The sequence below is a fragment of the Haliotis rufescens genome, unplaced genomic scaffold (assembly GCF_023055435.1).
Source record: "Haliotis rufescens isolate VD_foot unplaced genomic scaffold, xgHalRufe1.0.p SCAF_10, whole genome shotgun sequence".
Lineage (NCBI taxonomy): Eukaryota > Metazoa > Mollusca > Gastropoda > Lepetellida > Haliotidae > Haliotis > Haliotis rufescens.
The window spans coordinates 5,459,182-5,471,613 of record NW_025963780.1 but is presented as its reverse complement, the minus strand read 5'-3'; the positions used below and the strand labels follow the sequence as shown (position 1 = coordinate 5,471,613).

The following is a 12,432-nucleotide window of genomic DNA, read 5'->3' as shown; positions in this document are numbered from 1 at the left end:
CGACCCGGGTCTTCGGCGTAACTCTTTAACCACTAGGCTACTCCACCGTCCCTTGACTTTCTATCATCAGCCACCGACATGTCTATCGCTGACAATATCAGTCACTTGTTTATCCGTACCAGAGTCGATTTATTTATTAACACGCCGCCGTTTTAATATTGTCGTATGTCGCTTTATATATTAAGTAAACAAAAAAATAAACAAACAAACAAACAAACAAGAATTTGTTTAATGTTTCGATCTGCTCGTGTCAGCTCAGTGTTTGGCTCAGGTTCTTTTTCGTATGAGCACATAAGGTCCTGTCCAGTACGCCCTTCCAATAGTCTAGACCTGTAAATCCAGAATCCCAGCTTTCCGGACAATTACAATGGAACGTCTGTATGTTACAAAACATACCATGATTCGTCAATACCGTAAAAGAGTACCGTCCGAACAAACTCAGGCCGTAAATTGACAACGTAACTCGTTATTGCTTTGGGTCAATTGCAAGAAGAGATTTTTCTTACAATATCGAATGATGCTTCATTTATGTATATACCAATGCCAACGAAATTAAACTCCGAAGAGTCGGTGGAAAACAAATTCACAACTCTTAATACTTTCTTTATAGACAACTCCATGATGTATGTATGTGGGTGCGTGTGTGGATGCGTGCGTATGTGCGTCGGTGCGTGCGTGCGTGCGTAGGTGGATTGATGGATAGAAAGATATATCAACACGTTTGACCTCACCATTTACAATTCGAAAGTGTAATTTAATAGATGGAAACTCTAATAAATTCAAAATCAAGACCGGTACTGAACCAGCATATGCGAGCATAGCCTGCACAGCATTAGTGAAATCCTTACAATCATCCCGTGACAAGGTCGATGTATTTTGTGACAAATTGTACGTACATTTTGTTGACACGTACATCTACAGTACTGCTCTCAAGTGCTTACTTTTGTTGGTAATCTTCGCGATATATTCGACAGTATATCTGTACGATACGGTACCTCCGCAACCTACCGCGTTAATTCTTCAGGCGTTTGTTTTCATTTGCCAATTAAATATCCCGCGTTGATTCCGAAAACTTAGACTGATAACTCCGCACACGTATGTTACATGAAACTATATCGCGAAAAAGAGGTAATTATTTGTGAGCAGTAGTGTATATGGACATATGACTATCATTAATGCTGCAGCAGTAGTATTTCGATTTACAAAATATAATATTAGTCAATCTATTTGAATTTCATTCTCGTATCTGTTCAGAATATAGAGGAGGCTAAAGAAGTATAAATGTAACTATATTATGTCAATGATCCATGTCATATGACACCATTTATTTGAATTTAACGAAAGACGACCTCATCATTCTCGACTGCATTTACATGTTACCGTCTTGGTTAAATGTCCTAAACGTTGCCCCTAATATTAAAGTGGTCCCATCTTACCCTAGTGATTATATAAGAGTATGTACTAAAACTCATTTTGTCAATACCATTCCATCTTTGCGAAATACGTTCGTCAGAATATCGAAGAATATTTGTTATGAGAAACTTGATTGAGGTATTGTAGAAAATGAGGTCAAATTTGAACTATGACGTCATCTAGAAACGTCATATAGGATGTCAATAAATCCAGACTATTATTTACAGACCGGGTTCATACAGGTGGAATATTACTGAGCGTGGCTTTAAACACGTGGCTTCAAACAAACAAAACAGTTATGACGTTGTATAAGACTTAGTGGCGTACAAATTGTGAAAAACACTAAGTCTCTTCCTGTACATCCAATTAATTTGATTTAGTCCCGAGGCATTGTCTTATTCATTCCAATTTTGTCATAGATGTTCAAACAAAATTCAAACTCCATAAAACCTGGTTCAAGCATAATTGCTGGCATCAAAGGATGGTAATTATATAAGAATGATATGTCGTTCCACGCTTGTATAGCCTGGTTTGCGTTGATGCAATGTGTGTTCATATAATATGACACAGCGATGAACATGAAGCAGAGTGAGTGAGTGAGTGAGTGAGTGAGAGGATGGTGGGATGGATGGGTGAATGAGTGAGTGAGCTGAAGACCATTTTGAACAATATTCCAGTTATATCACATATCAGCTAAGCGAGGAAAGCCCGAAGTGATTCATGCCTTGGACGTTTACCATTTTGGTGAAACCCACGAGCACTGGTATGGTGCTGACAAACCTAGAAACATAATCGGGGCGAACCGGGATTCGAACCCACGATCGTAGGTTTCTGACGTGCCTAAGGGACGTTACTCTGCACAGCGAATCGCGGGGCATTAGAAAACTGGGGCACCCGTTCACCCACTTGGAGCAGAAGGTTCCAATTATAATCCCAATTGTCAATATGACAGTCTGGAGACTCTCACTGCTGTGTTATTAGTACCAAGCATCGAAGAGCAACCATTGTTACATATCGTGAGATTCTAAGGTTTCTTAAGTATGGCACGGGATTTGGGTTTTTTTTATAATGGCGTTCTTCGATGCCATCAATTAGCACTGCAGGCGATGTTGACATTGATAACTCATGTTTGAACAATTATACGACTGGAACACATTAAAACGCAATGAACTCTTCTGCGTGGTATATAACACACTTATACTATATGTCAAGGACATGCTTCATGGTCAAGGCCAGAGATGACAAGAATGTTATAACATGAACATTATACAAGTTATAGCGAGTACATGTAGCTTGGTCTCGCCGTCTCAAAGGTTACAACGGCCCGACTGTTGTCATATAAAAGTTGACCCTGATCGTCTTCTGAAATATTTCTGCTCAATCCATATTATTATTGCTCAACGTAGCGCTTTCGGTGATGTGTTTTGGTTGAAATATTGAAAAGATATGTTTGTTAGGCATTCTTGCAATAGTGAGTGAGTGTGGTTTAACGCCACAAGGAATAATCATTCAGTAAAATCACGGTGTGTCGGTTTGATCATGTAAGAATGCTTTTGGTGAAACTCACAAGCACTGCTATGGTGCTCACAAATCAGGAATCTGGGGTTCGAACCCACATTTGTACATGTAGGATGATCGTGTGATTAAGGGACGCAGATCTGCACATAGACATCTGGAGCTTAAGGCGACTTGGCTTCCCAAGCCTTTAATTCTAAAGGTTGACATCAAGCGCTCATTGTGTAGTTTTGTATGACAAAAACACAGTTCACTTAATTTGCTTGCTCAAATAAATGGTTTGTTTGACAGGATACGTTCAATCAAGATGTTGAACTGACACAGAACATAATTTTCATTTTGACGTATGAAGGCCACGTGTTACTTGAGGTCTTCTAGCCTTTTGGTGCAACTCGATGTCTATCTCTGAGCGGTAGTATGAAGAGGGTGGGATTTTATGCTGAGTATAGCAGTACTGCAGTAGCAGCATCTGCTCATGGGTGCGCAGGCGTATTGTAAACCTCCGTGTGGATATCGCCAGAAATGGGCTTCACACAATGTACCCATGTTTGGTATTGAACCCGGGTCTTCGGCGTGACGAGCGAACGCTTTCACCACTCGGCTACCCGACCACCCCTTCAGTGTAAAAAAAAAATCCAATTCCACCCCAACATATTCTGGAAATAAGAGGCAACTAAACGATCGGGTTCTCAGGCCCGGAGTTTTTGTCAACGCCCCCGACGGAGTTTGACGTTGATCATTATATCGATCACTGGTTTTTCTACACAAGGCTCAAATTGTGCTGCATGTGGCGTTAAACAACAAACATGCGAAAAAACAAAATAAATACATACTAGATTGGGGATTTATTCACTGTCATTATGTTTTATCAGGTTTGTACTGTAATGGAACATGGGACAAGGTTCTGTGCTGGAAGGCCGCCAAGGCTGGCACCGCAGTTCGCATGAACTGCCCCCCTCTGCCCGGACTGGTACCTTCAAGTAAGTACAACGGAACCTCGTTAAAAAGGAACTTGTATAACCACACATCCGCGGTGGCGAGTTGCCTTCTTTAAACGTTTGTTTTCTCTTTTCTATATAGTTTTTTTTATTAAAAAACACAAGAAATATGCTTGACAATGTTATAATTTTTATAAACTGTCGCTTTTAGAAATAGGTGACATTTCCTATATGTCAGTTCATGTAGTTTGGTTCGTGTGGTTGAATCTGTTGAGTTGTACATTATTAGACAGACTGATTATTTTATTTATATCTGTGGCATATTGTTCAGTGGAGCAAAATACAAACATGACTGAATCACAGTGAATGCACGACAAATTACTTATACAGTCACACACACCCTCACACAAACACATAAACATAACTCGAATCCAATCACGTTCACATATTATGCTGAATATCTTGTCCGCGCGAACAGCAGCAAGTCTAAGAAGTGTGTTAATATTTTACTGCAAAACCTTCTGTTTTATATCTAAAATATTAATCCGGAAACTTTTGCAAACCTTCACATTAATCTTCAGTTTGACTTTCACCTTGCTACTTCCACTTACCTTCCCATTGCCTACCCCACCCTCCATCCCCCACCACCCCCACACCCACCCCCCAACCCCCACACCCACACACACACACACCCCACCCCACCCCCCACTGTTAACTATCGCGTCGATTATTCTTCACATTGACCTTCACATTGACCTTTGTTTTGTCCTAGATTTCGCCACCCGGAAATGTGGACCGAATGGCCGGTGGGAGGGGAAGATTCCCGGGGACTACAGTGTCCCCCAAGGTTACACCAACTACATCGACTGCTATACCCAACAGGCATTGGAGATATACAAGCGTTTCTACATGAATAAAACACCACAGCAAAAACAGGTAAATACACCAATGATTAAGCCATCAGACAAAAAGAGGTGAGGTGAGGTGAAATGGGGTTTAACGTCGCGTCCAAGATTATTGCACTTATATAGCGACGTGCATGTATGTGTATGTGTTTGTGTGGCTGCTTGTACTAGTCCGGACTGATGCCGATTTATAGTGCTAGCTCACTGAAATACCATGCCGCAGTTTAACATGAATACCCCACTCAGACACAGTATACTGACTCCGAGCCGACCAGTCCTTGTTTTAGCCCCTTAATGCCGAGCGCCAGACATGGTAACAACAAGTACCATCTTTTAACGTCTTTTGGTATGACGCGGCCGGGGATAGAACCGCTGACCTTCCGCTCTCCGGGCGGACGCTCTTCCACTAGACCACGGAGGCGGTCTCAGACAAAAAGAAAAACACATGTGTGATCGGCATCCTAGAGGTTTGTGAGGAAGTAGGAATGCGTACAACTTCACTCCAGCTTGTTAACGGTGTAAGGATTTACATCGACCCGTCGCTATAGGCAAACCTGAAGTTCTATCCCTAAAGTTGCATGTTTCTTTAAGAGAAACACATTTAATATGAAAAATTTCACCGGAATAGAGGGAACTTCGTTTTAACAGTAGTGTATTGAAAAATCCATTAAACGTCATCATTTTAGTTTGCGTTGGTCTGTAGAAATACTGTAAATATGTATTTCAGAATATGTTTGGTATCGAAGCAAGTGTTTAATAAATCCAACAAAACCTTTTCCAAAGCCACAAGAAATCTCTGCTTACAGCATTGTTTGTTTGTTTGTTTGTTGTTGAACGTCGCACTCAGCAATATTCCAGCTGTATGACGGCGGTCTGGAAATAATCGAGTCTGGGCCAGACAATCCAGTGATTAACATCATGGGCATCGATCCACGCATTTGGGATCGATTACATGGTTGATCCAAGTCAGCGAGCCTGACCACCCGATTCCGTTAGTCGCCTCTCACGACAAGCATAGTCGCTTTTTACAGCAAGCATGGGTTGCTGGAGCCCTATTCTAACACGGATCTTCACGGGTCTAAAGCAGAGTCGATCGTACGATTCCGACTGTACCATGATTGTATTTGTATGAATCATTATCAAATAAGGATGATACCAGGTGGCCGATGCCATGACAGGCAAATCTTCTTCAACGAAACAATAACGAAGTCTTGAAAATAATATATTGATGGTTTTAAACGCTTCTGGGACCTCCTTTCACAGAACAGAGACTGTGTGTTTTGAAACGGAGAGATATCTTCATATTCAAACAGAAATCGCCAATCCACTACCATGATATTAAATGGTCTGTCACCAAACACGAGTCGTCAAACCCACCTCACTGACTCATGATCACTGTCTCACTGACTCACTGTCTCACTGACTCACGGTCTTACTGTCTCACTGTCTCACTGACTCACTGTCTCACTGACTCACTGACTCACTGTTTCACTGACTCACTGTCTCACTGACTCACTGACTCACTGTCTCACTGTCCCACTAACTCACTGACTCACTGACTCACTGTCTCACTAACTCACTGTCTCACTGACTCACTGTCTCACTAACTCACTGTCTCACTGACTCACTGTCTCACTGACTCACTGTCTCACTTACTCACTGTCTCACTGACTCACTGTTTCACTGACTCACTGACTCACCGTCTCACTGACTCACTAACTCACTGTCTTACTGTCTGACTCACTGACTCACTGACTCACTAACTCACTGTCTCACTGACTCACTGCCTCACTGACTCACTGTCTCACTGTCTCACTGACTCACTGACTCACTGTCTCACTGTCTCACTGACTCACTGTCTCACTGACTCACTAACTCACTGTCTCACTAACTAACTGACTCACTGTCTCACTAACTCACTAACTCACTAACTCACTAACTCACTGTCTCACTGTCTCACTGTCTCACTGACTCGCTGACTCACTGACTCACTAACTCACTGACTCACTGTCTCACTGACTCACTGTCTCACTGACTCACTTTCTCACTGTCTCACTGACTCACTGTCTCACTATCTCACTGACTCACTAACTCACTGACTCACTGACTCACTGACTCACTGACTCACTAACTCACTGACTCACTGACTCACTGTCTCACTAACTCACTGACTCAGTTTCACTGACTCACTGACTCACTGACTCACTAACTCACTGTCTCACTGACTCACTGACTCAGTTTCACTGACTCACTGACTCAGTTTCACTGACTCACTGACTCAGTTTCACTAACTCACTGACTCACTGACTCACTGTCTCACTGTCTCACTGTCCTGTTTCAGGTACTCAGAGACATCGTCTCAAGTGCCAGGACCATGGAAATAATTGGCTTGTGTCTCTCCCTGGTTGTAACTATAGTGTCCCTCATTATATTCAGCTATTTCAGGTATGTATACACAATGTCCATTAGCAATGTCCTTAAAAGAAGCCATCGAGCGATGTCCTTAAGCTGACCTAAAGTAAAACGTAACCTAACCACGTAGCAATCATGAGTTCCAATTCTGTACACCCGTGTTATAACTTCCAATTTGGAAATTGTGTAGAAAACATTTATAACAGTTATTTGGCGCTAGGAATCAGCGTTCGATGACAACCATTGATGATGTAGATACTATTTCTAGGTGCCTGTACAGCAAAGAATCCATTCAAGGCAATTTATAAACATCACATTCGGGTTTTCTATATATTGATATGTATTTTATTGGTTTATCTAGTACAGCTGCACAGTAAATTACATTAGAAGTAATATTTGTCCCTTTTTATGTCGTCTGGAGTGTTAAACGTTTTCATTAACAGGAACTTGAAATGCCATCGGACGCGCATCCACAAGAATCTGTTCGTGGCCATCATTGTCCAGATCTCCATCATGCTCATCCTATACATCGACCAGTACATAGCGAGAACAGCGGGCGGGGAAGTGGCCGGCGCTGCCAGCGGAAGTAGTGGCGCCATCTATGACACAGTAAGTTCCTTAACTCTGCATGGTTCAAGGCTATATTTCCGGTGGGGATGGCACATTGACACAGAGCTGTCACAATCATACCTACTCTATCGATGTGTTGCCGGATGTAAGGGTGGCGAGGGGGTCAGGCCCTCCTGACCCGTCCTGACCCCTGCCGACCCGTCCTCACCACTATTAGTGAAGATCAATAACCGGTCAAACTTTAAATATAAATTGTCAATGCAAGAGCAAAACAATACCCCGTGTGCGAGATACGCTAAAGTGTAATTTATTACATGCGGAAAGCGCACGTTAAATCCCCGAATATCCAATCCAATCCGCATAACAATCCTAGATTTTCTGTCAAAACAGATTCCATTTGGCGTAAAGGGTAAAATATGGACCACTGAAATTCAGTGACGACACCAGGTGTTCGCGAAAAGGGTAAGCATGTCCTGCCCTACCGGTAGCACCCGCCTTTCATAAAATTTGCAGAAATTGACTGTTGACTAACTGACAGACACTGTCAAAGTCCATCAGACAAAACAACTACACAAAGCTAGTAGATATTAAAATATAGACCCCTCATTAACATCCCAGAACCTTGACATGTACTTGTATGTTTTTTTATTTATTAAATTTATTTATGACTCCAGGTGTTCGAGAAAAAAATTCAGAAACTTCTCTCGTGAGAAGGAAATTAAGTTTAACAAATTTCGGGCTAAAATAAAATATTATATCCTAAAATGAATGAGCGAGTTTATCCGAAATTGAGTTACATTAAAAATACTTCGTGTCCCGTCCACGAACAATTACTGTTCTTTTTTATAAGGGACACTATTATGTGCCAACGATTCGATAGTCTGAATATGTAATAATCATAACGATTCAAGGAACGCTATTGACCTTACTTAAGGATTACCTTGTCATCTTCAGACATGTCTCAAATACCCGGCATGCTTTCGTGTTGAACTGAGGTGAGTCATTTTCCTAATGTAAGCCGAACCATCAAGTTGCTAGCCTGTCACGTCCCGTGACTAACGACGTTGCTGCCCTTATCCTGTTTCAGAGACTGTTAATTACGTGACATGTAATCCCTTACTGGTTAATGGTCGAAAGCACGAGTAAGAAACGAGATACAGCCGAACAGATGCGTTTTCTCGAAAGAAGAACTCCAAACTTAATTATTGAATTTTACAGAAAAGTTATATTTGTTTTCTTTGTATTTTTCCGATATTCGAGACTGGTTATTGCTGGCCTTAACGTTGTACACTTACATAAATTGGGTCGATGCTTTTGGTCTTGGACTGAAGTCCCCGAGTGTGTCACCACAAGCGCAATAGCTTTTGTAAATTTTGCTAAATCAACAACAAAATAAATATTTGGGCAGGGGCATGAAAAACGCCGAGATATAACTGGATTACCGTTAAAAGTGGCGTTAAACCCAACTCACTCACTCACTCACTCTTTCGGCGGATGGCCAAGACTTATTATTCTCTGGCGCGTTGACGTTAATCTTTCAGATAATCTTACTCATTTTGTAATTATCGGGACATTATAAAAATTGATATAACGTGTTACGGCCTTGGGGACTCGTTCTAGTATAGTCATATGAAAAGTAAAGTTCATTCGGAAAAAAAAGTATAAAAGAAAAATTGAAATAATGTGTTTAGCTTTTAAAACAAACATTAATAGGTTCATTATCCCGTATTCAACCCCATTTAGAGGCCAAGCATGTTTATATCTTAAACATGTTCGGAATTGTGCTAACAAGACTTACATATTTATATTTCGAAGCTTAGTGTGTTTAAAATCTTAACATGATAAAAGGTTGAAACATCTTTAGGATACAATGTTAAAAATATAATCTATGTATTATTGGTATGTTGAGATCTGAGCAAATTTCTTGTGTTTATCGTCAAAACACACAAATCCTAATCCTAAACGTTTTGAGTTAACATGTCAAGCATGTGTAGATTACTTTCACACATTTATTTACAGTGTATGTTCAAGAACCATTATAAACTTAAAAGTGAAGGTTAATGTAACACAACCAACATAACAATGCAAACACCACCACATACACATTTACAAGTCACAGTAAACTATATATGATAACATATAACCATTTTGTCTTAACAGCGGGTCGTCGCCAACAACTTTTTATTCCATGGGACTAAAATAGCGCCGAACAACAAGTTAATCGATATATCTTTTTCTTTTCCTTTCAGCCGGTGTTTTGTGAAATCCTGTACGCAATCTTGGAATATACTAAAACTGTCAAATTCATGTGGATGTTCGTCGAGGGTCTCTATTTGCACAACATGATCGCCGTCTCGGTGTTTTCCGGGAAGCCGAATTATGCTGTTTTCTACGCCATAGGATGGGGTGAGTTTAATTGCTATTTCGTAAACAGTCTGGACGAGTATTTTTGTGAAAAACATCACGGATCACAATGACACACAAAGTGAATAGGTTGATGAGTACAGCAAAACACCACCTTTTGCAATTTCCCATCATATCACAGTGAGTGAGTGAGTTGGGTTTAACGCCACTTTTAACAGTAATACAGTTATATCGCGGCGTTTCAGCTTAATGTGGGAGGAAAGCCCGAAGTGATGCAGGTCTTAGACGTTTACCACTTCGGTGAAACCCATGAGCACGGGTATGGTGCTGACAAACCTAGAAACATAATTGGGCCGAACCGGGATTCGAACCAAAAATTATAGGTTTCTGGCGTGCCCAAGGGACGCAACTCTGCACAGCGAATCGCGGCGCCTTAGACGACTGGGCCACCCGTGACCCCATATCACAGAGAGAGGTGAAATGGGATTTAACGTCGCGTTCAAGATAATTGTACTTGTTTGGACTTAGGCAGACTTTTTCGTGCTAGCCTGCTGAGATACAGTACCATGTCACAGTTTAAGATGTTCACCCTCTCAGACACAGTATATCGACTTTTTGCTAACCAGTCCTTGTTTTAGCCCCTTCATGCCGAGTGTTAGGCAGAGTAACAACAAGTACCATATCTTTAAATGTCTTTGATGATCGTGGATCGAACCACGAACCATCCGCTCAGAGGGCAGACGCTCTATCCACTGTACTACTGGGGATGCAGGGAACTGAACACTTATCTTCAGCTTGACGGAGAAACACAAGATTGGTTTATACTATATCCGATTTAGATTCCGTCGTGTATTTATAAGCTAATGAGCACTACGATATGGGAGTAAACATTTATTCATTAAAACTTTTATGTATTTTTTTAAATATGTGATTATGTTAGTGCAGGTGGTTCGCATCCCCCTTTTGTCAGACACATGAAACGTTAACTGTTCCCTCGGCCAAATCATTTCGTATTATGAAATTATTTCGCTGACATCCTTTTTTTCAAAATCCGGGATCCGCCTCTGATATTCAGATACTAAGGCATTCTATTCTGATGTTTTACCAGGTAAAAGCTGTTATATTAAATGTCCACTCAAAAAATATGAATAGTGTAATAAGTGAGTCAGGGAGTTGGCTTTTACGCATCTTTTAGCAATATTCCAGCAATACACGGCGGGACAAATGGGCTTCACACATTGTACTCATGTTGGGAATCGAACCCGGGCCTACGGCGTGACGAGCAAACGCTTTAACCCCCACCCCCCTGAACTGCAATTAAAATTGCAAGTTTCTCATAATACTTGTATCTCTTATTTTCAGCGTGACCCCTAAATAATGACGTTGACTATACGCCATTTAAAAAACTTCGTCTGAAAGTGAAATTAGACCATCAAGCATGTGTACGTTGTTTCACTCAGTTTCATATTTCATGCCTTCAAGCACATAAAAGCCCTTATCACAATTTCTCAAAATGCATTTTTTTATTAGAAAAAATAATTGATAATTCCTATTAAAAAAGCCTAATAATATCTCATTATTCTCAAATGCATAAGCATAAGTCAAATAGTATTCCAAATGTCCTAAACAAACAGCAGTATCAAACACCATTTCCCGATATCGATACAAATACAAATTGAATCCACCATTATATTTTTTACAAGGCTGAAACAGGGATGCATTATAAAACGCTGATTTTTTCTTAATTATTGTTTTAAATCATGATATTGTACAAAATTTCAAACTTGAAAACCGATAAGTTGATTATTCTAGATTTTTTTTTTTGTAAAAGAGTAATCCGGTCAGCATTCTATGCTGACAAAAGAATAATTACTGTGAACGTGCTGCACGTGCTGCTTTTGATGGATTATGATTTTAATAAACAATATGAAGTGTTATAGACACTTCCTTAACATGTAAGTGAGGCTGAAGATGCAGGTTAACTACGTACACGTTATATGCCGTTTAACAGCAGTTGCAGAGAACGCATCGATCCAATCTTCGTCAAGCCTTTCATCTTCAGAAGCAGACATTATATGGATTACATGACATATCTCGGTAGTCCTTCATATTGACCTTGAGATAATTTGGTATATGTGGTTTTCTTTATGTTTTGACAGGATATTCATAATTAAACAGGTGTCATATTTCGGTTAGAGTTAATTGCATCTTGAAATCGTGCTACGAGTCTATTGATTGGTGGTTTTAAGATGCAGGAAGCACCTGTTTCCAGGTGAAGCATCGATACACCAAAACGGTGCATTACAATCAAATAT

At 40.5% G+C, this 12,432-nt stretch overlaps 1 protein-coding gene across 5 annotated transcripts in view; it reads left to right on the top strand.

Annotated features, from left to right (window-relative positions):
* Positions 1–12,432, top strand: part of LOC124148049 (PDF receptor-like) — a 257,692-nt gene that overhangs the window by 223,622 nt on the left and 21,638 nt on the right. For all 5 annotated transcript variants that reach the window (XM_048386698.1, XM_046518981.2, XM_046518982.2 and 2 more), the window contains 5 exons: positions 3,801–3,908; positions 4,639–4,802; positions 7,113–7,216; positions 7,627–7,792; positions 10,003–10,159. In XM_048386698.1, coding sequence (XP_048242655.1) covers positions 3,801–3,908; positions 4,639–4,802; positions 7,113–7,216; positions 7,627–7,792; positions 10,003–10,159 — 699 coding nt within the window. The remainder of the gene's footprint in view (positions 1–3,800; positions 3,909–4,638; positions 4,803–7,112; positions 7,217–7,626; positions 7,793–10,002; positions 10,160–12,432) is intronic.